General features: G+C 35.2%; 1 protein-coding gene across 13 annotated transcripts in view; it reads left to right on the forward strand.

The window, feature by feature from the left end:
• The window catches only part of nrxn3a (neurexin 3a), a 375,985-nt gene that overhangs the window by 97,359 nt on the left and 253,531 nt on the right, over nucleotides 1-25,095 (forward strand). For 12 of the 13 annotated variants that reach the window (XR_010525159.2, XR_010525160.2, XM_065244835.2 and 9 more), the window contains 2 exons: nucleotides 19,080-19,283; nucleotides 23,838-23,864. Coding sequence is in view for 11 of the 13 variants with exons in the window: in XM_065244835.2 (XP_065100907.1) it covers nucleotides 19,080-19,283; nucleotides 23,838-23,864 (231 nt within the window). In the remaining 2 variants the exon portion in view is untranslated. The remainder of the gene's footprint in view (nucleotides 1-19,079; nucleotides 19,284-23,837; nucleotides 23,865-25,095) is intronic. The other variant, XM_073812290.1, reaches the window with a different exon arrangement.

The raw sequence follows: 25,095 nt of genomic DNA on the forward strand, positions 1-25,095 counted from the left end.
TTTAGTCTCAGAATAGGAATGCAAGCTTATTTTAATTTAACATTGAATCAAAAGCCTTTTTGCAATTACCGTCGAGGCTGTTTGTTTAGCTTCTCACCTGTAAAATCCCATCTGCTGCTGTTTGTAAACAGCGGATTAGCTTTTACATAATCAGTTAAACTATAAGCTCATTAATATCTCTGCAGAGTGCTGTATGGAGACTGATGTACTTAGGGTTTGGGGAGTATTGTGTGTGATGATGTCATAGCTTGGAGAACATCCAAAAACGCATTCAGATCTTCAGATTTTGCAGGAACGGTGAGCTCTGGCATGAAATTAAGCAGAAGTAAATGTTGTTAAGACACATGTTGTGGTGAATGTGCGTAGAGGGCTGCACTTTTAAATGGTTATGGGTCTTTAGCTTGGACACTGTTGTGGCTGTGTGTGGTCAGGTGAGCAGGGCTTTCAGGTAATCCGATTATAGAGGGACCTCCTGTGTGTCTATGAATACTGTGCTAAACAAACGGCGGCATGAGAGCTAGTAATGCTGTTTTTATATTCCACAAAGGTTTTACACTGATTAGAGTATTTGTATAGATGTTAAGTGATGGTTAAACATTAAATGGTTGAAGAATACTTATAAACAAATCAATAGGGGACTCATATTTCCAACATTAGGTTTTCAGCCAAACAGCTTATTGCGTTTACATTTTAAATCTGTCCCTAGACTAATGTAATACGTGAGACATATTTTAAATTTTGATAGCTCTGTAATGTTTATTAGTTTGTTTAAGTAAATGCTATCCTTATAGACTGCAGTGTAGCACTCCACTGTCTGTATATCAACCAGCTTGCATGTTCATTCACCATGAATGTCAGTCATAATGATCAACAAGGGCATCGAAATGTGTGTGTCACCTTGTATTATACAGAGCGTGAGAAGAAAGAGACACTAATGTCATATGGACTAAAGACACGTCAAAGTTTTGTCATTCGACTGCGCAAAACATTTGCCTTTCTAAGTGTCACTCACTCCTCCTGCATACACAGACAAACACATGCACGCACGCATGCACACACACACACACACACCAGAGATATTGATCATTTGTGTATGTGTGTTTGCATTTGTATGCATGATCACAAAGCTGTTGCACTCTGTTCATTATGTGATTGATAGCGAGGAAAATTGTGTGCACCTGGTCTGACCATTTTACGCCTCATGTCAGAACTAATATCGAAATGTTAATATGACCCGACAACCTATACTTTTAAAAGAGGACATTGCTATTATTACCAGTGAAAGGTGATAAATGCAAAGCTGTGTTCTGTGCAGGCTTCTTCAATGAGTGATTTATATTATTATTTTGGTGGATTTGATAATATGCATATTTTGCTATTCTAGTAAGAAAATCTAATGACCACTAAACAACTGTACACTGTCAAAAATAAAGGTACAAAGCTGTCACTGGGGCATTACCTTTTAAAAAAAAAACATTTAGGTACAAATATGTATCTTTGAACTGCCAATATGTACCTTTGAAGTACTAATATGCACTTTTTGGGTACAAAGGTGTACCTTTATGAAACTTTTGTACCTTTATTTCTGAGAGTGTATAGAATTATTATTAAAAATTCTCGTTGCAAACCTTAAACTAAAGTCATAAGATCAGTGTATGAAGAACTGAAGAAGGGTGCATCCCAATTCGAAGGCTGTGTTCTCTGAAGGCCGTTTTCGGAGGCCAATGATGTCAGAGCGCCGTCTTATTCGGAGGCTCATTCAAAAGCCTTCAGATGTGGCCTCCAAATGCGTCCTTCGTTCCCCGTGAAATAAAGGAAACATCAGATGGATCCTTTACAGCCTTGGCTATCCCAAGATTCAGTGCGCACCTGTGACATTTAAAATAAACATTAATAACTGTAGTTAAAATATATTTTAAGTGTAATAAGTATATAATATAAGTTTATATTTAGCTAATTTAAGGTCCTTGTCACTGTTTTAGTATTATAAATTATGTTTTAATTTTGTGAATTATTATTATTGGGCAATAGTGTGCATGACGCATTTTACTTTAGTATATTTCTAAAGTTGTTAAACTTGATATACTGTTTGGTAGTTTAATCTGCATCAATGCATCATATTCTGTACAATAAAAGAAAAAAATCTGGCTCCATATTTATTTTTAAAAGTCTGAAACGTCTCTGTTACGGTGTCACACTGACAGGTGCGGAGAGCGGGAAAAGCACAAGATGCAATTTTCACTAGACCGTCTAATTTAAGTTCGCTTTGTGCACTTCAGAGGCTACAGCCTTCAAAGTCTGTGTCCTTAGAAGGATCCAGCCCTCGAATTGGGATGCACCCACAGTCAGGTCTCATTCAAACATAAACTGGAACATAAGAGCACGATGCAATCTGTCACGAGAGCCAATAGCATTTCATATTTCAAGCTGACATAATTATGTAATCGGTCACAAGACACTCGAGAGCCAATACTATTTCACAATCAAATATGACATATCACTTTTTCTAGCAGCAGTTTTTGAACAATTGTATACCGGATCTGAAATTAACAGCAGATTGTGATCCCTTTTATGTCTATTACTCATAAAAATTGATCGTTGAACTTGGAATATTTTTACTTTTTTCAAAAAAGGGATTGTTTTGTATGCTGTGCTTTACATTATATAATAAATAAATAGGTTCGCTATATGAATAAAATGAATCCTGGGGATTTAAATAGAAAATCATATTACAATACATGACACTATTGCAAAATTATACCCTAATATATAATTTCATACCTCACCTGCTGTTGTTAGAGGCACTAATTAAGTAAACGCATCTGTGGGTCGTATTTGGGGGAATGGACAAACAACCTAAATAATCGTATGGATTGGAGAATAGGTTGGTTTTTGTTTCTTTTTGATTTCAAGAATGAAAATAATAATTTATAGATTTGTTTGCAGTTGAGTTTGTTCTAGTATTAAATATTTTTTTATCTTTGGCAGACCACAGTACTTATACTTGTTTAACCCCGCCCCAACACACACACACCCATGTACTGTAGTGCACACCCAGCTCTCCCTAATGTTTGTCCAAATCTATTATCTGCTCCACAGAAGCCTATAGCTGCTGTCACACATCGCACTCTCCTCCTGTCAGTACACAAACGTCAGATTTTTACTAATGCACGCTTACCATTTTAAAGGGATAGTTCAGCCAAAAATGATATTAAACCCATGATTTACTCACCCCCAAGCTGTCCAGGTTGCATGTGTCCATCGTTTTCGTCAGACAAACACATTTTTGGATATTTTAGAAATGTTTTAGATCTTTCAGTTGATTAGATGTAATGTTACGGGGTCCACGACCTTCAAGTCCAAAAAAAGTGCGTCCATCCTTCACAAAATAAATCCAAACGGCACCAGGATGATAAACAAAGGTCCGCGCGGTGTTGTTGTAGAAATATCCACATTTAAAACTTTATTAACGTAAATAACTACCTTCCGGTAGCGCCGCCATCTTAGACTCCTCTGTATTCAGGAGAGAGTATTAGCGTAGTGTACGCACTTTTCTTAGTGACGTTTGACAAATTCGGAGGGCGGGGGCACAGAGCAGCAGCAGAGTAGCCTCCGTAGGCTGCGTAAGCTCTCATCCTGAATGCGGACGCGACTAAGATGGTGCTTATTTACGTTAATAAAGTTTTAAATATGGATATTTCTACAACAACACCGTACAGATTACCCTAAGAAGACCTTTGTTTATCATCCTGGAGCCGTTTGGATTTATTTTGTGAAGGATGGACGCACTTTTTTTGGACTTGAAGGACGTGGACCCCGTAACTTCACATTTAATCAACTGAAAGATCTAAAACATTTTCTAAAATATTCAAAAATGTGTTTGTCTGAAAAACGATGGACATGTGCAACTCGGACAGCTTGGGGGTGAGTAAATCATGGGTTTAATATCATTTTTGGCCGAACTATCCCTTTAATCTCTTTTTTTATACTGTGGAAATGTAACTGCATGAAAAGTTAGAGGCTGCCAAATTTCATACTCTAAATATGCTCATTTTCCAGCTCCCCTAGAGTTAAACATATGAGTTTTAAGGTTTTGGATTCCATTTAGCCGATCTCCGGGTCTGGCGCTACCACTTTAAGCATAGCTTAGAAGTGATATTACACACTGTCCGAAAATAGTCCCCAGCTATTGAAAGTTACCAAGGGGACTATTTTCGGCAGTGCGTAATATCACTACGCCTTCTGCAGCCATGTTACAGCAGCAAAGTCTTTAGTTGTGTCTGAAACCGCTCCCTATCCACGATATAGTACATTATATCGGGTGTGTTGGCCGGCCATTTTGTATTAGTGTCCGAAAGCTGAGTGAACAATTTCATTCCCTACATTCGTTCACTACTTTTTACCCTGATTTTGAGGGTACATTCGCTGTGCACTCGTTCACTCATATTTCCCATGATGCAACGGAAGATGAACGCATTAGTGGAATCAGCTAAAGGATACTGACAGTAGGCTAAACACCAAAGATTTACATTTATACACAATTTTTTTATTCTTGTTGTCAGATATTTTCTACTTTTTTATAATAAACAAATTCCAAATAATTGTGATATCTTTTATTTAAAATATAATACACATTTTTATTAATTAATAGATAAACAGCAGTAAATAAATATGACAAGCAGTTGTTTTGTTCTCTTTATTATTAACTAATACAATAAACATAACAAATTATATTATATTATAACAGTAAGAAAGTAAACTTTACCGTTTCACAGTACAATCAATAAAGCCACACAGGTGTTTATGACGAACCTCTGCGACAGCTTTCTGACGCTTGGTATTTACATTAGTGTCTGAAATCGCTCACTCATTTTCGTTCCCTTCTTCCCCATATAGTGGACTCAATTGTTATTTGCTTTTTAGGGAATAGTGAATGAGGGAGCGGTTTCGAACGCAGCTTTTGATTATTACGCCAGAATGAGAGTATTGTTCCCAGCCATATCTGCCTAGAAAATCACAACTTTTAATTTTCTGTTGGTCTTAGTACACAATGTAACTACAGAAGAGTCAAGTTTAAAATGGGAAAAATATATTTTTTAGCACGATGCTAATGGTCTAATCAGATTCAATGGATTGTGCTAAGCTATGCTGAATGAATTCCAAAGAATCAAATGTTTAAATATAGGGGAGCTGGAAAATGAGCATATTTTCAAAAAATAAAAATAAATCTATGCTGGGTGAAAACAACCCAGCATTGCATTGAAACAACCCAGCATAGGTTTATTTATACTCCTGTAAGCTGCTGTATAATTCAATTAGTAATGAAAAGTATTTGTTAGTAAATACAATTGTTGTTGTCATACACTGACTGTGTTATTTTAACTGTAAATTGACAACATGTTATTTCCTGTCATGTTACATTATACAGAAGTGCACTTACTTATATTTCTGTGTACTCGCTCCTGCACTAGAAACATAAAGAAATGGTAATATGTAATTTCCTGTGTCAGTTTTGTGGGTTTGATTGGCATGAAATATATTACTAACAAATAATTACCCTTTCAAAATGGCCCCCTTGAACACAAGCTTGATAGCCTTAAATATCTGAATTTTCTCCTGTTTTCTTTAAAGTGTATCCATTTTGGAGTTATGATCTATCAAGGTCATTTACAGTAATATCCTATACTTCCAATAACAGACAACTCCAGTGTTTTGTATGACCTTAAAAAGCTACATTTGGATAGATAAAGACGCATTCTGCATTGTTTAAAAGATTGCACAATTTTAATTTAACACTGTGCAAATTTAATGCTATATTAATTCATTATTTATTTACATGCAAGATGCATTGTCTCTGTTAAAGGAAAAGTCAATTTTCTTAAAAGAAAAATCCAGATAATTTACTCACCACCATGTCATACAAAATGTTGATGTCTTTCTTTGTTCAATCGAGAAGAAATTATGTTTTTTGATGAAAACATTGCAGGATTTTTCTCATTTTAATGGACTTTAATAGAGCCCAACATTTAATACTTAACTCAACACTTAACAGTTTTTTTCAACGGAGTTTCAAAGGACTATAAATGATCCCAAACGGGGCATAAGTGTCTTATCTAGCGAAACGATTTTTATTTTTTGACAAGAAAAATAAGAAATATGCTCTTTTAAACCACAACTTTTCGTCTAGATCCGGTCGTGATGCGTCAGCGACTCCACGCAATACGTCATGACGTCAAGAGGTCACAGAGGACGAACGCGAAACTCCGCCCCAGTGTTTACAAGTGTTGAGAATGAGGACCGTTCCTACGTTGTTGTATGTCAACTGATACTAATTAATGTCTTTGTGTCAGTTTATTGTTTACAATGGTCCGCAAATGTGCGTTTTATATATGTAACACGTGACCTCCCTACGTCACTACGCATTTACGTTAGGTCACGCTGGACCGGATCTAGACGAAAAGTTGTGGTTTAAAAGAGCATATTTTTTATTTTTCTTGTCAAAAATGACAATTGTTTCACTAGATAAGACCCTTATGCCTCGTTTGGGATCGTTTATAGTCCTTTGAAACTCCATTGAAAAAAACTGTTAAGTGTTGAGTTAAGTATAAAATGTTGGGCTCTATTAAAGTCCATTAAAATGAGAAAAATCCTGCAATGTTTTCCTCAAAAAACATAATTTCTTCTGGACTGAACAAAGAAAGACATCAACATTTTGGATGACATGGTGGTGAGTAAATTATCTGGATTTGTCTTTTAAGAAAATGGAATATTCCTTTAACCAGTGTTATCCAGCTCAAGTGCCTCAGACCACAGTACTTATAAAATGGTTACTGCAGCACTGTTAATATATTTAAAAAATTTAATATGTATGATCATTTTAGTTGTTTATTTTGCAAAATCTTCCTGTGTTATATCTGAATTGTGGTTTGGCAAAAATGTTTAGCCCACCTCAAAAACTCCAATACAAGTTTCATACCTCACTGCAGAATAAATGCTGTGCAGACAGGAAAAAAATCTGTTTTCACATGGTAATTGAAGTCATTTTACCGCATCGTCTGATGTGCCCTGCCAATTTAGTGCTGAGATTTCATTTCGCAGATTAATCCTGTCAGTCATTAATGTAGAAAATGAGTTTGTTTGGTTAATAAATGCATAACCTCATTTCCTTGCAATCGGCCCTGATCATTACAAAGGTTCCTCGGCAGGTCATGCCTCAGTTATGCTAAATTAAATAACCAGATCGGACGACGGCGATATCAGATGATACGTTTATAATTGGCTCAGATATTTGTTCAAATGCATAGATTGTTATTATCACTTACATGATGTCCGTACTACACCACAGGCCAGGTATTACCGGAAACTTTGTTTTCCTCGTAAGCACCTCTGGCTATAGCACTTGAGTTAATTGCTATTGATTCAGGCAGTGTGAAGGTCATCTATGCTGGCCTAGGGCCCTCGGTGAGCCCTACAGTCTGAATTACCTGAAAGTGTCCCATTGATAGCTTTTGTGCCCTTATATACAGTATGAGAGCAGAAATACAAATTGTAATGCACATGGTTCTTCAAACATACCGACACAGTAAGTCAAATGTTAGGAGTAAACATGATAACATACAATTTCATAGTGGTCTCAAATTTCTGATATACCCCAACCCTCCATGCTTCTTCCCTTGCAATCTGCTTGATTTCACAGCTTTAAGAAATCAGCTCTACGCAGAGTGTTCCTCCCTATCATCCACATCTCTCTCTGAAAAGTCTCTAATCAAGCTGAATAGCCAATCAGTGATCTGCTAACAACAGCATTCATTTGGGCCGGTACACAAGCTCATCCAGAGGTGTAAGATGTGCATTTTGTGTTGCTTTTCATTTGGGACCGGGTATGAATGATTCCTTCCTTTGTAAGATGCATCAGGGTGTTGACATATCAAACTCCATCAATAGATCGTATTCAGCACAAGTGTACAAAACATGCCATCCCATCAGGAGAGGGGAGAGGTGGTCTCACCTGCTGCCTAAGCAAATGGGAGATAGCATTGCTTTGCTTGACAGTTGAATATATTGGAAATTTTGAGCTGTCAAAAAGATTTATCAAATTTGACTTTCTTTCATGCTTTTCACGCACTCTTAATTTCTTTTGAGTACATTTATTTTTGCCTTTCCTATTTCACAATTTAAAGGAATAGTTTAATCAAAAATTAACTTACCTTCATGCCATACCAGATTTTACTTTCATCAGTTCAGTTTTTTAGTTTTTGCGAAATTTAAACATGCAGATAATGTGACCCTGGAGCACAAAACCAGTCATAAGGGTCAATTTTATGAAACTGAGATCATCCGAGAGCTGAATAACTTATGATAAAATAAATTGATGTTTGTTAGGATAGGACAATATTTGGCAACTATTTGAAAATCTGGAATCTGAGCGAGCAAACAACTCTAAATATTGAGAAAATCGCATTTAAAGTTGTCTATGAAGTCCCTAGAAATACATATTACCAATGATAAATACATTTTTGATATATTTACAGTAGGACAATATATTCATGGAACATGATCTTTAGTTAATATCCTAATGCTTTTTGGCATAAAAGTGTATAATTTTGATTCATGCTTGCTATTGCTACAAATAAACATGTGCTATATTTATCACTGGTTTTGTGGTCCAGGGTCATATATACAGTTCACATATACAGTCTCATCAGAATATATAAATATTCTCATCTAAATTATACACAAAATTTTATTTTTTTAACTTACATTATCTATTGACTAACATTATAACATAAGAATAAATGAGTTATGAACTGACCTGCTGTGAATTAGTTTTATGCCATATTCAGCTTAACCATTTAACCCTTAAATGCATAAATGATTTACAAATCATTACTACATTTGGGTCTTTTGATTTTGTATGTATATGTAACATTAAGTTCGAACTGATTTTGCCAAGTGAGAGATGTCCTCAGGCCAACATATTGTGTTGACCCAAGGACAGCGTTTTTGTAAATTAAACCTAAACCCACCCCAAACCCCAACTCTAACCATTACCAAACCCTAAAATCAGGGGGACATGATAAGTTAAAACAATGGTCTATCCTGGTTGTAAACTTAAACTCAAACCTTAAAACAAATTGTAAACTTATTTCGAAAATCTGATTGGTTGATTGAAATGTTGTCCCAGGTTCAACATAATGTCGCCCTGAGGACATCAACCACTTGGCAAAATCAGAAGAGCCAAAATGCTAATCTCTAAACGTCCTAATTGTGTCCCAATACCCCATAAAAATGATCAAATAAAGAAAATGTCATTGGACTAATGATATCAAAGGTCTCTGAAGACCTGATACATGCATTTAAGGATAGCATTTTGACTATGGGTTGCTGACTTCTATGAAAACAATCTAAAATTGCTTAATTTAACAAGTCAAAGTAACATAAAAACGTTTATTGACATGACGTATAGAAATCATTTTAGAGTTTTAAAGTATGACTTATCAAACAATCTATATTTATTTATTATAATAAAATATCCTCATCATGCTAAAAATTAAAAAAAGAATCTATATTTTTTTTCATATGTGAGCTGGTCATGGCTGGAGCAATGACATCTTTTTAGACAAAAAGCAGCATGGCAGAAACACGTTTAATCTTTGTCATCTTTGCTAGTGTGGCATGGTAACATGAATTGCTGGAGCTGTGCTTAGACGGGTATTGCTGTTGTGTAACAGGAAATATTTCAAGATCCTGTGATTTAGCATGTACATGGAAGATGTTTCTGAAAGCAAATTATTATTTATCTGTTGTGACAGAAACATGATTACGTTTCAGTTTTACGAGAAAATAAAAGCACATTTATTTGCAAAAAGCAAGTTGTTTTCCTCCGTAGTTTGTGCACTTATCTGTCATACAGACTCTCATAACAGAATTTTGACATATTTTGTAGTCAAAGAAGTACCATTTCGGGTTCCTTAAAGGGACACTTCACATATTTGCATTAAGCTTTGTATAGTTAGAACCCCAGTCAAGTTTTTGAATGCTCATGCATCATTTCCTCAGTTGCCGCTGAGACAGGAAAAATTTAGATTTCAGTGTTGCACTTCTTTCTTTCAATGATGTAAAAATCAGCAATATCTTTGTTAAGGGGGTGAGACTACAAACACCTCTTTTCTCGGTCAAATAGGCACCAAATTCTAAATTTCGACTACAAATATGACACACTTTTTAATAAAGATCAATGTTTCTATTGGTGAAATGCCCCTTTAAAGAGAACCATTCAGAGTTTTTTTTAAAGGGACACTCCAGCCAAAAATAAAAATTAGCCCATGATTGATTTACTCACCCTTAAGAAATCTTACATGCGTCCATCATCTTTCAGACGAGCACATTTGGAGTTATTTTAGTAAATGTCCTTGCTCTTCCAAGCTTTATAATGGTAGTAAACAGGGATCAGCGAACAACTTCTGACTTTAAACCCCAAAAAAGTGCATTCATCCTTCACAGAAGTAATCCACATGGCTCTAATGGGCTTATAAAGGTCTTCTGCGGGTAATCGATGAAATTTTGTAAGAAAAATATCCTGCATCATGAAGCACCCTTATTTTTAAGATGCAGACAGGGAACAGCAAAAAAAAAAAAAAAGATTTTCAGATGTATTTTAAGGTCTTGTGACCTGATTTACACCATTGTAAGTAAAACTGAACTAAGTCATTCTGATATATGTGATTTATTCAACATTATTTACTGGATCCAGCTAATTTGTACACTGTCAAAAAAGCTGTCACCGGGGCAGTACCCTTTAAAAAAGGTCCTAATAAGTACCATTTAGGTACAAATATGTATCTTTGAACTGCAATATGTACCTTTGAAGGACTTATATGCACTCTTCGGGTACAAAGGTGTACCTTTATGAAAGGGTACTGTCCCCTTGACAACTTTTGTACCTTTATTATTGTATCATTATTAACTATTTTATCATAAACCCATTCGACGCGTGTGCAGCAGGCACGTATTTTGAAATTACCCATGATGCACATGGTTTACATGGCACACCAAACACATATTTTGACATGTTGAGCAACACACATGACACTCCGAACACATATTTTGAATTTGCGCCCCTTGGAAGAGAAGTCACCGGCATCCATTCAATCTCTGTCTATCCAAGAGAAGCATAGTCAGATTAAAAACATCCCCTTCAGGATACTTCTTCAAAAGAATGATGAAGAAAAATACAGAGGGGAAAGGTGGGTATAGAGAGGATCAGATGAGTTTATGAAGGGCCTTGTGGGTTTGCTGTAAGCGCTGCGGCTGTGCGAGTGAAAACAGTTTATTTTCAGTGTGGCAGGAGAGTTATTGAACTGTTTCTAATCCAGCGCTGAAACTAAATGAGCGCGGTCCAAAAGCAGCTTCCACAATCGCAGCCAAAACAGAACGGAGTAAATCCTTTTGTTGCGGTGTTGGGAGGAGCAGAGGGGAGCGCGCGGAGAAGGACGTGTCTGCTTCGTCCTACTCCTCTCTCATATTAAGGGTCGCTTGAAATGATTAAAATTGTTACCGCAGTGTATAGCTACAATTCACTGCGTATTTATGGCAACTGTGGGTGTCGGTAACCACCCTCAGGGTTTCACTATAAACCGATCTGGCCCCACACCAGCCATCTTTTGAAGCGTGAGATACGATTTGCACTTAGAAATGGTTTTTGAGGATATGACACAACTTGAACATTATCTAAGCCTGGGAAAATAATGTATTGTACTTGTATGGGAACGGTTGTAAATCAGAGCTTTTCAATTTTAATTTTCTGTGTTTAATGTTGGTTGACGTGATTTGTGCAAAAATCTCTGCAATGTTTTGATGTGCATTGACAGGATGTGGCATCTGCCTCCATCTAGTGGCACATGAGAGTTTTTTCTCTTTAGAGGACATTTTAAGGACATATACTATTGTCTGGATATTTGGTTATGATATTATATTTACTTTGATTCTATATAAGATGTCTTTAAGAATTAGATTTAAGTGCTGAAATTTGTATGGTTATTCAGTTTGATGATGTTATAGTCTAGTGTAAATGACATAACATATAATCCTTTGCAGTATATTTCTTAAAATTATAGCCTTAATAGAAACACTTAAAGGATTACTCAATTTTCTTAAAAAAAATCCAGATAATTTACTCACCCCAATGTCGTCCGAAATGTTGATGTCTGTATTTGTTCAGTCGAGAAGAAATTACGTGTTTTTTTTTTTTAGGAAAACATTCCAGGATTTTTCTCATTTTAATAGACTTTATTGGAAACCAACACTTTACAGTTTTAATGCAGTTTAAAATTGCAGGTTCAACCCAGTTTCAAAGGGCTCTAAATGATCCCAAATGAGGCATAAGAAAAACAAGAAAATTGTACACTTTTAAACCACAACTTCTCATCCTCCACTGGCCGTGTATCGCGCCAGTGAGACCTAAGCACGATGAAAGGTTTACGTGTTACATATATGAAACGCACATTTGCGGACCATTTTAAACAATAAACTGACACAAAGACATGTATTAGTATCAGTTGACATACAACAACGTAGGAACGGTCCTTTTTCTCCACACTTGTAAACACTGGGGCGGAGTTTCGCGTTCGTCCTCTGTGACCTCTTGACGTCATGACGTATTGCGTGGGGTCACGCTGACGCATCGCGACCGGATCTAGACGAAAAGTTGTGGTTTAAAAGAGCATATTTCTTATTTTTCTTGTCAAAAATGACAATCGTTTCACTAGATATTAATTTTTATCATTCGACATGCAACAACGTCGGAAAGGTCCTCTTCCCCACACTTGTAAACACTGGGGCGTAGTTTCGCATATACGTCATCATGACCTTTTGCCGCGATGACGTATTACGTGATGTTGCGCTGGCGCATCACACGGCCGGTGGAAGAAGTTGTGGTTTTAAAGTGCTTTTTTTAAATGACAATCGTTTCGCTAGATAAGACCCTTATGCCTCGTTTGGGATCGTTTAGAGCCCTTTAAAGCTAAATTAAAACTGCAATGGGTCCAATAATGTCTATTAAAATGAGAAAAATCTAGGAATGTTTTCCTCAAAAAACTTAATTTGTTCTCAAATGAAAGAAAGTCATAAACATTTTGGATGACATGGTGAGTAAATTATCAGGAAAAATGTTTTATGAAAGTGGAGTAATCCTTTAAGTTTAGTTTCTTTTTTATATATGAGTATTACCAACATATTATATTGTAAATACTTGATTATTTTCCACCATTAGGACAAAATCATATATTCTTTGATTTAAATGGAAAAATGGTTTCATGAATAATATATTAATGTTAATTTCAAATCACATGTACTTTATAGCTGCTTTGCAACTAATATCAGGTGACATATAACTTAACATGTTTCCTTTATGGGATCGTTTTTGTGGATGTGACCATGCAAATCTTTTAATTAATTGCAAACATTGCATTTTTTCCATAATAATTTTCAGAATGAACGTCAGATTAAATGAAAACACGTCAAAACCCTTTCACAGATTCACAGTGAGAGTAACCGACCAAAAGCACAGGTTGCTCTGCCTTGTGTAAATATTTGTGTTACAAATAACCCTGCATTAGTTTGTGTCCTGCTCATTTGAACATGCAAAGTCTAAAATTATTTACCAGCGAGTGAATAAAACTCACCAAAAAATATTTATTAAATATCACTAATAAAATGATTTATAGCTAGTCTCACTTCAGCACTTATTTGCAGATGTGGCACAAAGTTAATGGACCTGGTGCATGCATATACACACAGTCTGTGTTTATTTTCTCATAAAGTTACTTGCCTTGAGGCACAGGTCCGTGTCATAATGTTTCGATTAACCTGGTTGGCTACAGCTCTGGAATACAAATGTATTGATTTTGTTTGTAATATTGAGTGAATGCCGGCTGCTTAATTAAGGTGTATATACGATATGATCTATCATCATCATCATCATCATCTGTGCAGCTCAGAGGGACCGGGGTGACCTGTACCCAGATCTGTCTCAATAACATAATGAGTGAAGCATCAGACATCAAAAGCCAATCAATGTTCATTAAACTCTCAGCCTTCCTGCTGTTCACCAGCGGACGAAAAGTCCAGACTGAGGGTGACAAGAGCATTACTGCCGGCAGAAATTGGACCTTCTTTCTTTTCGTGTGAGCCGGGGACGAGTAGAGATCATTTGATGGGCAATTGTTCAAAACAGCCTCCGTCTTTTGCTGCTTGGTTCAGTCTCTTAACTACGGTGGCCTCGGGGTGCAAAAATAAATTACAATGGTAAATTACTTATTTACAAGTTTTTTTTACAAATTTACAAGTTTTTTAACAAATTTACAAGTTTTTTAACAAATTTACAATGAGTGAATAAATGTACAAGTTTTATTAACAAATTTACAATGAGTGAACAAATGTACAAGTTTTTTAACAAATTTACAATGAGTGAATAAATGTACAAGTTTTATTAACAAATTTACAATGAGTGAACAAATTTACAAGTTTTTTAACAAATTTAAAACGAGTGAACAAATTTACAAGTTTTTTAACAAATTTACAATAAGTGAACAAATGTGCAAGTTTTTTTTAAAAATTTACAATGAGTGAACAAATTTACTAGTTTTTTAACAAATTTACAATGAGCGAACAAATTTACAAGTTTTAAAACAAAATTACAAGTTTTAAAACAAATTTAAGTTTTTTACGGAAAGGATAGGTACAATACGCTGATGTCACGCATCCGAGCCTCTGGTGGGAAGAAACCCGGAAGTATAAAATCCTAATCTTTTAAAAATTATTCAGATCACATCATCGAACAAGTTAACGCACCCTTGATTCCTCTGAAGTGTCTTCCTGGGTTGGAGTTTACAGCACCATGTAAACAAACTCGTCACGCTGCCCCGTTTCAGTCTATGTAACCCCGGAAGCGAACGAACAATGCAGTCCTGATTAAAAAGTTTGGAGCACCCTCTCCTGTTGTCTGTAATATAATGAGAAAGTCAGTGAATTATTTTGATAACTGCAACCCAAAACGTGTGCAACTTGGAAAGCTAGCGTTAGCTATCTAAAACTATTTTACTTACCTGAAAATAAGGGCCAATATCCCTTTAAGTCACTCGGGAATCGATGAAAGGTTATATATTATCACTCTCTTTCCGTTAATAGGATGTACAGCCTAATACACAACATCGCATTCGCAACTCTCATGAGATTAACGGTGATAGTTCCGGGTTTCTTCCACCGGAGGCTCAGATGCGTGACGTCAGCGTATTGTCCCTACCCTTTCCGTAAAAAACTTAAGTTTGTTTTAAAACTTGTAATTTTGTTTGCTCATTGTAAATTTGTTTAAAGACTTGCAAATTTGTTAAAAAACTTGTACATTTGTTCGCTCATTGTAAATTTGTTAAAAAAACTTGTAAATTTGTTTACTTATTGTAAATTTGTTCACTCATTGTAAATTTGTTCACTCATTGTAAATTTGTTAAAAAACTTGTAAATTTGTTAAAACACTTGTAAAAATTGTTTTAAAACTTGTACATTTGTTAAAAAAAATTTGTACATTTGTTAAAAAAAACTTGTACATTTGTTTTTAATCTTGTAAATAAGTAATTTACCATTGTAATTTATTTTTGCCTTTCCAGGCCATGGTACTTAACCCTTAATATATATTTTTTAAGGGTTCAATTTTTCAAAAAATCACGCACCCCTCCTTTAATGGACTCTTAATGGTATTTCTGAATGGCCTGAGGATGAGATTAAGCAAATTTGAAGCAAAAGTATTTGATGAACACAATACATTTCGAAAGCATTCGATTAATTTCATTATTTAATTTTTGACTGTGAATAGCGTGGTGAATGAGCGCTTCAATTATTATTATCTTAAAACTGCATGCATAATACTAATAAAATCATTTGAACAATGTTGTTTACAAAATATGTACAACAAGAGTGCACTGGCATGGCATGTCATGTCAACTATCCATTTTACATCCTCTTCACCCACATACAAATACAGGACCATAATGCCTCCTAACAGCACTTACAGCAGCCGAAGATAATATTAAGCCTGCAAAGTGAAGGAAAAAAACAATTCTGATTAAACATTCCATCTATTCAGTCATCAATTAGTGAGATGAGATGTCAGTTAAAGCCCTTTATTTATTGAATTACCCTCTCCCATGAGTAATCCCTTTTTGCAGCTCATTTGACTTTCATGAACTGTGTTTCAGTCGGGCATGTGATTGAATAAGTTTGGTGTTCATTATTTACACGGGAAAACAAAAGCGGGCCTTAATTAATGTACTGAAATGCCGGATGGCGTTTTTATACAGCCACGTGAACCGCATGAATTATCTCGAATCAAGAGAGGCACATTTTATGGAGAAACGTGGTCGACTGGTGCCCTCGCGTGTTCCGAAATGGTTTTACGAGCTTTGGAGATAATAGAATCATAGACCGTCTCAAAATGGCCGACTGTCGTGTGATGTTGTGTAACATCGGCTCCTCGTTGAGAGACGGTGCCACCCTCTGAGGATCTCATTGTGCTCAATGGAGTGTCACCTCTGGCCTGTCCTCTGTGCCATGTTTCTTTCCGCCCGCATCTACCCACCGCTCAATAACATTGATACAGAATCATTTTGATATGCTTTCACTCAGAATTAATCGTTAGATACTGTCTAGGGGTTTGCAGTCCTCCTCTCTCTCTCTCTCTCCTCTCTCTCTCTCTCTCTCTCTCTCTCTCTCTCTCCTCTTTCTCTCTCTCTCTCTCCTCTCTCTCTCTCTCTCCTCTCTCTCTCTCTCTCTCTCTCTCTCTCTCTCTCTCTCTCTCTCTCTCTCTCTCTCTCTCTCTCTCTCTCTCATCTCCTCTCTCTCTCTCTCTCTCCTCTCTCTCTCTCTCTCTCTGCTGTATAAAATTTAAAGAAAGCAGGACCCGAGGCGGGATTGAAAAGCAGAAATCCTACATAATAACATATTGATCTCTGCATGTTTAGTAGTCGAGTTTAAGGTATATATGCATCAATATTTAGGAATACAATACTTTCATAGTAAGTGAATAAATGCATTGCATACTCCTATTTATTTATCTGCTATTTTATTCAGTCTATAATACACTTTTCAGTATTTACACTAAATAAAGTAGTTTTTGTTGTCTTTTTATTTTTGATCTTGGATTATAATCATGTCCTAATAAAATAAAGAAACATGGGCAATAAAACCCTATCTAGACAGTGATGTGTAGTCTTCATTGACTTTCCTTCACATTTCCCTCGCCCTGCACTCTCTACAACCCCGTAGAGTCAAAGCCGACATTTAATGCCTGGCTGGTTTTTCTAATACTTCTCTATAAAGTGAATGATGGTTACAGACTCAGGATGGAGAGAGGGGGGCATCGCTGTGTCTATCAGTCCCGTAACACAGCACATGGATGGGCGAATGTGTGGCAGCTTGCTGAAATGTTCAACGTTTCAAAAGTGTTCATTTTCCTGTTGGGCCATTTAATCGAAAGCTGTTGGAGGCTGAAACATGTGATGTTAACTCAGTTTGCTCTGTTTTAGACATGCATTTTTACAGAAAGAGAAAATAATGCAGCCTTTATCAAAGTTTCATTGAGCGGTCTGATGTATGGAAGTGAACATAATCAAATTACTACACCTTTTGGTCAATAAAAGTGTAATGGAATTTTTTTATTATTTATATATTTTTTTTATTAATATTCTTTTTTTTTCCTTTTTGAATGATTTTGTATGTGTATATGTATAACTGTATGTATGTACTTACACGTTTTTATGTTTCATGTGCAAAATGATGCAAATGGAATTTTTTTTGTTGACCAAAAAATCTAATAAATAAATAAATTATTATGTTTACTCATTCCTTGACTTATTGCATATAAATCATAAATACCTCAGTATTATAAAAAATTGTATTTGACATCTTTTTTATTAAAATGGATTAAGAAAATTATAAAAAGCCCATATTTATTACTAAGAGGAAATCTAGTCGTTGTAAATTTACTTAAAGATGACAAAGATAACTGGCAAACATTATGACCCCATTATAAAGCCTTTTGGATGTTTGTCAAGATGAGAAATTCATAAAATAAAACTTGTTTTAAAAACATGCATTAGGTTTATTTTAATGCACAGTGTATTTATGTTAATTTTATGCAATAAAAATGACATTTGCACCATTTTTATGAAAGTTAAGACTTGATGGACCTAAAAATGTCAAATGGTGTAACCGCGAATTGCGCCAAAGAATGAGAAATATTAAATATTTTTTCCACCTTGATGGCATGTAATCGTAATCATTAAAAAAAACATTTTAAAATATAATTTTATTAGTTATTTCTAAATGGAATATTTGTCCTGACATATGCTGAAAACGGTTCTGTTTTCTAAACAATATTTGACTAATGATGTAAAAATGTATGTAAAAAAAATCATATTACACTAAACTAGATGATTATATTTTATTTCACATTTTTTATGAATATATTTAAATTTTAATTAAAAAAAATATACTAGTTATACCAATTGACACAGACCGGTTACACCACATTGACATTTTTGCAATTATCCCCCAAATATTCCTTTAAAATGAAATAAAAACAGAAATTTTAGACTTGGTCCCCAAAAAAGAGAATGTATGCAAGTAATCTGCTAATTTATTTTGGAATTTTAACCCTTTTACATTAAATTTATCCATAAGGACACAAAATAATTGACAGTAAGAAAACTTTGCATTTGTCATTTTACTTTAAGCAATAAATGAGCACTCATAAGAGTGATATCATGCAATGTCAAGAAATGTATAATAAATGATAGAACTGTGCTATATCATTGATAAATCATCATACTCTTAAAAGTTATAACCAAAATAGGAAAGTATTATGTATGTAAATGTTGCTATGATTATTTATTAGATGACACAACAATGTTTTTATAAGCCATTATGTCTCCATTATAATAACATGCTTCATAGGAAGTGTTACTATGTTTTCTTTCTTAAAGTCCATGAAACAAATATTATTTATTTTTTATATTTTTTGTCCACAGAGGCGTCCATCCTGAGCTATGATGGGAGTATGTACATGAAGGTGGTGATGCCCACCGTGATGCACACCGAAGCGGAGGACGTGTCCCTGCGCTTCATGTCTCAGCGGGCGTACGGCCTGCTCATCGCCACCACCTCTCGCGACTCCGCCGATACTCTTCGGCTGGAGCTTGACGGAAGTCGTGTCAAACTCACGGTCAACTTAGGTATTGTATAAACCCTCTCTTCCTTCAGGATGCAGTGCCTCTCTCTCTCTCTCTCTCTCTCTCTTCCTCTCGCTCTCTCTTTCTGTTCATCATTCCAGCCTCTCCTGACTCCATCAACATTACCTTCATTAAAAGATATTTTGATGTTTTATCGTTTGCTTTATTTGCATGCTTCACCATACATTTGTTCAGTTTGAATTGGTTGTATTTATAAATAAATTGATGTTAAACATTTCAAATTTAACTAATAATTGACACTGGGGATGGGCGGTATGACACTATGAATAGTTTTATATCACAATCTCTTGTAAATGACCATGTGATCAATAAAATCGTGTTATAATGCTTAAGTCTAGCATTATTGTGAAAGATATTTACATTTATGCATTCAACAGACACTTTTATCCATAGCGACTTTACGTTTTATCAGTATGTTTGTTCGCTGGGTCGAACCCATGATCTATTGCACTGCTTATCAGTGGCGGCTCGTGACTGCTCTTCCGAGGGGCGCAAATTCAAAATAAGTGTTTGGAGTGTCATGTGTGTTGCTCGTCACATGTTTTGCAAAATAAGTGCCTGCTGCACACACCTCAAAACCGTTTATGATAAAAGAGACGCTCACAAAATACACGCAAGACACTCCCTTAGCAGTAAACTCTTAATACGCATGAGATTATGCGAGTATCTGGCAAACGCGAGCGTCTCTTTTATCATAAACCCTTTAGATGCGTCTGCAGCAGGCACTTATTTTGACAAGACACGTGATGCACATAGGTTCACTCGACGCACAGAACACATATTTCGAAATTACGAACCACACACATGACGGGCTACATACATGTTGTGACGAACTTCGCATCGAGCGGAAAGCGGTTCTGCCTATATACACTGCAAAATAAATGTAGCAAAATCTGACATTTCTACCATCCCACTTTTTAAGTATATACAGTAGCAGTGCCATACTGCCCAGCCACAATGTTTCGTGTTTCTTTTAAAAATATTTACAACCATGACTATTGCCAAAATAAAGGCAAAATGTCCTTTGAGGCAGTCACAGCACTACCCAACATACGTTTCTGTTTAATATCTTTTTATTTATTTATTTATTTAGTTTGAAACAATGTGTAATTACTTTGAATCAACTCAGAACTTCTCCAGTGTTGTGACTTTCCTTTCAACTTGATATTGTCTTCTTTATTAACTCTTTCCTTGCGCACCTCATTTTCACTTGGTTCCATTTGTGTTTCGGTTGGTATTTCCTTTCTGTTACATCACTTCATTTTTTAACCCCCACCATCCAGTTCTCTGACACACATTCTCCATGCTTTGTCAAAAGATGGTATTCACCCCTTCAAAGGCCCTTTAGCCTGCGGCCCGGTCGGCAAACAGCCCGAGAACAGAGCTCTCAGCTTCACCTGCAGCTGGTAGAACCTCTCAGTCCCTGACACAACAAACGTTACCGTGTTAGATTAGAGATTAGTGACCCTAACTGGCCATTTAGTCACTGCGTTACAGGAAGTGACATCACACCTCACTGCAGGAAACAGCATGAGGTTTGAAATAACATTTGAGACAGACAAACATACCCATCATACGCATAATATGTGACCCTGGACCACAAAACCAGTCATAAGTTGCATGGGTATTTTGTAGCAATAACAGCCAAAAATACATGGGTCAAAAAAAATGCATGCCAAAAATAATTAGGGTATGAAGTAAAGACATGTTCCATGAAGTTATATAAATATCAAAAATGTATATATCATAAACAATAGGTCATGCTAAGAACTTCGTTTGGACAACTTAAAGGAAATTTTCTTAATACAGTATTCAGGTTTTTTGCACCCTCAGATTCCAGATTTTCAAATAGTTGTATTTCTGCCAAATAATAACAATACCATACATCAACAGAAAGCTTATTTATTCAGATTTCAGATGATGTATGAATCTATAAATGTAAAAAAGACTATTATGACTGGTTTTATGGTTCAGGGCCACATACAGTATAGTAAGCATACCGTAGAGAGAGAAATTTGACACCCTTACAACTTTATGTTAATTGTATGTACAGTGCTTGGCAATGTATAAGACCACCTGTCTATTTGTCAGCATCGTGAAGTGTTTTAATGTGGACTTTCTTTTTCAATGTTTCTCGATAAGTGAGTCAAATTAAATTAGCATTTTTACACCCAAATTTGAAGCAACTTCTCTCAGAAGTCAGAGAAATGAATCGAGGGTTAAACATTCAACCATTAAAACTTTAAGTTTTAACTCTATTAAGGACTGTAAGTAAATAACTAGTTGGGCATCTGAATAAAATAATAAAGTGCTTTACTATTTTTCTGCCTTTCTTGTAGAACATTAAATTCGATAGTTCATAGATTATACAGTAGGGGAGAGCGGGGCACAACCTAAAGCCTTTTGGTTTTGGCTCAATCATTAAAAAAATATTAGAGTTTCATTCATTATATTTTTACACAAGCAACACACACATCTCTGCTACAAATGAACATTTAAAGTTTGTTTCTAGTCCTTTTACAATTACACCAAACATGACAGGAGTGCAAACGTTACAACTTACCCCATAGGTGGGGTTAATTGTAACAGGCAGGGGGTTAGTTGTAACACTTGCTAAAAATTAAGTTTCAGGCAAATATTTCAATACTATTTTGTTTATATACTTGAAGTGGATATTGTTTATATATCTGTCTATAATAGACAGGTATCCACACTGTATTCATTCATCCAGCCCTTTTCTAACAATAGTTCAATTATAAATGGATACAAATGTCTAAATATGTGAGAAAAAGCAGCACAATTATGACAAAAAAAAATTTATATGTGACCCAGTCTGTAATAACCATACTACAGTTTCAGAATCAAATTCTGAGATAATGACCATCAAAGTCTGATTTTAGGCATTCATTTCATTATGATTTCAATCTTTGACGTGACCTTATTCAATCAATATTAAAGATATTGACAAAAATATATTTGCCCAAATAAAATTATCAAAGATTTTTGATAAGACAGGCACATTTATTTTGTTGGCAGCCAGCAATCATTCGTGTGTAGCCTATTTAAAACAACGGCAAGAATTACACTAATGTTAGCGGTTTTCATATCGTGAGTGCTGACGGGTTAGTTGTAACACAGCGTTACAATTAACCCCGCTGGTTTAAAATATTTTCAAGCCCACCAAAAAAGTTGCTAAGAGCTGCAGACATATTTCAAAACGATTCTATGTTTTAGTCAACAAGACACTGATTAATATGAAATAGCATTGGATTTGGTATCTTACACACCTTAAACATAAAAACCGAAAAAACATATGATGAAAAATTTGCTTACATGCCACCAAAACACTCGTTCATCAATAACTCTCTGGAAAAACATTATACATTTCCAATAATTTGCAGGAGATCGTTTTTTGGCAATGTGAAAAAAATACCGGAAACCGAAATGCTCAACCTTGTGCAACAATGTAAACAGTCCGTGTTACAACTAACCCCACGTTAGTTTTTGCCCCGCGCACCCCTACTGGTGGATAAACCATTACAGAAACATAACAAAAAGATTTTGGTTAACACAAATACTGTTAGTTAAGGGCAGCTCTGGCACTAACCTTACATTGGGTGGCTAATAATGTTGTTAAGCACTGTATACAGTACATTAGAATGTACTGAACTGTCCTGGTTTCCAAAAAACAATGTTATGTACATATTAAGTTATTTTAGGACAGTAGATCTATATTATAAAGCTTTAACAAGCACATGGACCAACATGTGACACATTGTACTATGTTAATTTAGGCATTATTTTAAGGGTTACAGTATACACACTATAGTTGTAGTTGGAGAGGTACGGCGACCACTGCACGGTGCTGGTGCTTATTGGATCGAGGCTGTTTGCTCCCACTTTTCTGTTGCGGTTGACGACACATGGTAAACCCAGCCACACAGAGCTCAACCCAGTGTATGAAAAAACATTTATATTACAGTTTTAGAGCCATTATATCAGTTATGAATGATCTTGCAAGTTAAAATGCCTCATCACCAACTTTTTGCTAAATGTTAAAGCTATTATAGCATATTTAGCTAATCGGCTGGTGTGATATCTATGGGGCAGGACCTCAGATTTATGTATAAAAAATCAGAAATAAAAAATAAAAAGCTCTGGGTTGCACAGTCTTTGTGGTTGGTGAGCTTCAAGCGGCCATTTTAAGTCAGTTATGTGATTTTATCAGTTTCTACTAAACCCACATTAATATTTTATGTCTCGAATATGTGTAACCAAATCAGTTATACATCACAATATTAACTGACATGACTATTTACTGTACTGTATTCACTGTACTTTGTTAATTTAGTAAATGACAGACAATTGCAATCATTCTGTCTTTCACATTAAACTGTAGTGCTTTTGTATAATTACAAAATGGCCGCCTCTTTGCATGTGGACGTCCCCGGAAGGGTGGAATTATTGTTTTTGGATGTCTGCAGCTGTAACCTTGAAGGATGCAATTTCATCTGTCACTTATTTTCCCCCATCTAGACTGTATCAGGATAAACTGTAACTCCAGTAAGTTAACACTCAAGTTTCATTTTGCTCCTATAATGATTTTCTTGTTGAAATGTCTTGAACTTTTTCCTCCGTTATGTCAAGGAAAGTTTGCATCTAGCGAGAGGGTCAGTTGACGGATCTCTCCTAATCTCACGATTACCCATTCTGAAATGGTGGTGACTTAATAATCATGGCTTGCTTTTGACAGCCTATAATTTATCTGTCATATGGATTTAGTTCCTGCCTAATACAAATAGCCTAGTATTCATTTGAGATAGTTTGCAATATGGAATGCAATATCTGCGAGTAACAGAGGTGCAAATCAGTGCATGCGAAAAAATGAAACATCTTGTGCATGCTGGAATACATGTTACAATAGTTTTATTTTTAACTATCTTTATCTTTCTGTGTTGCAGTAACTTGAGTTTAGCATTTAAGTCACATTATGAAGTCACCACATACTGAATGCTTATTTTAAAATAATACATAAATATTAATAGTAGAGCATGTAGAAGACAATAATGCTAGATCCAAATTTCAGAATGTTATTATATAATGTGATATCATGTTTTGTCATGTTAATGTTACTGTATGTTTGTTTATATAGATGTTTGCTGGGTTCCAGAACATTTTAATAACAAGTGTTATTCTGAATGTGCACGCAAACATTTTATTTTAAGAACAGTTGATAGAAAAGCATATTTATTTTAGGGATATTCTGTGTTTCTTAGAACAAAGGTAAAAATATAATTTTCAATTACATTACTTTAGTTGTGTTTTCCTGGTTGTTTGTACTTTTAGAAGTTTTTTTTTTTTGCTTTTGCTCATAAATAGGTCTTGGATTCTCTCAATGGCAGCATTCTCAATTCACAACAAAATATTTTAGGGAACATATGAGAAGCTTAGATGCAAAAGCAACTAAACAATGAGGTAATGATATTAATTGAATGCTATCGGCACGTATTATACATTCATAAATTTTTTTGCTTCAAATCTGACAAAATTGCCATTCAGCAATACCGTTTTTTTTTTTTTTTTTTTTTTTGGAGAATCCATTAACAGATTGATAAAAAGCGTTAACGCTTTATTTCTTTATTACTTTATAATCATATTATTACACATTATTATAAAAATGTTCAGTTTTCAAATGTGGTTTCATAATTATATCATGGATATAATTTTTAATGTGCGATTTATAGAACCCCATATATTAAAACTGAACAATTTTATAATAATGTGTAATAATATG

The sequence above is a fragment of the Paramisgurnus dabryanus genome, chromosome 17 (genome assembly GCF_030506205.2).
Source record: "Paramisgurnus dabryanus chromosome 17, PD_genome_1.1, whole genome shotgun sequence".
Classification (NCBI taxonomy): Eukaryota; Metazoa; Chordata; class Actinopteri; order Cypriniformes; family Cobitidae; genus Paramisgurnus; species Paramisgurnus dabryanus.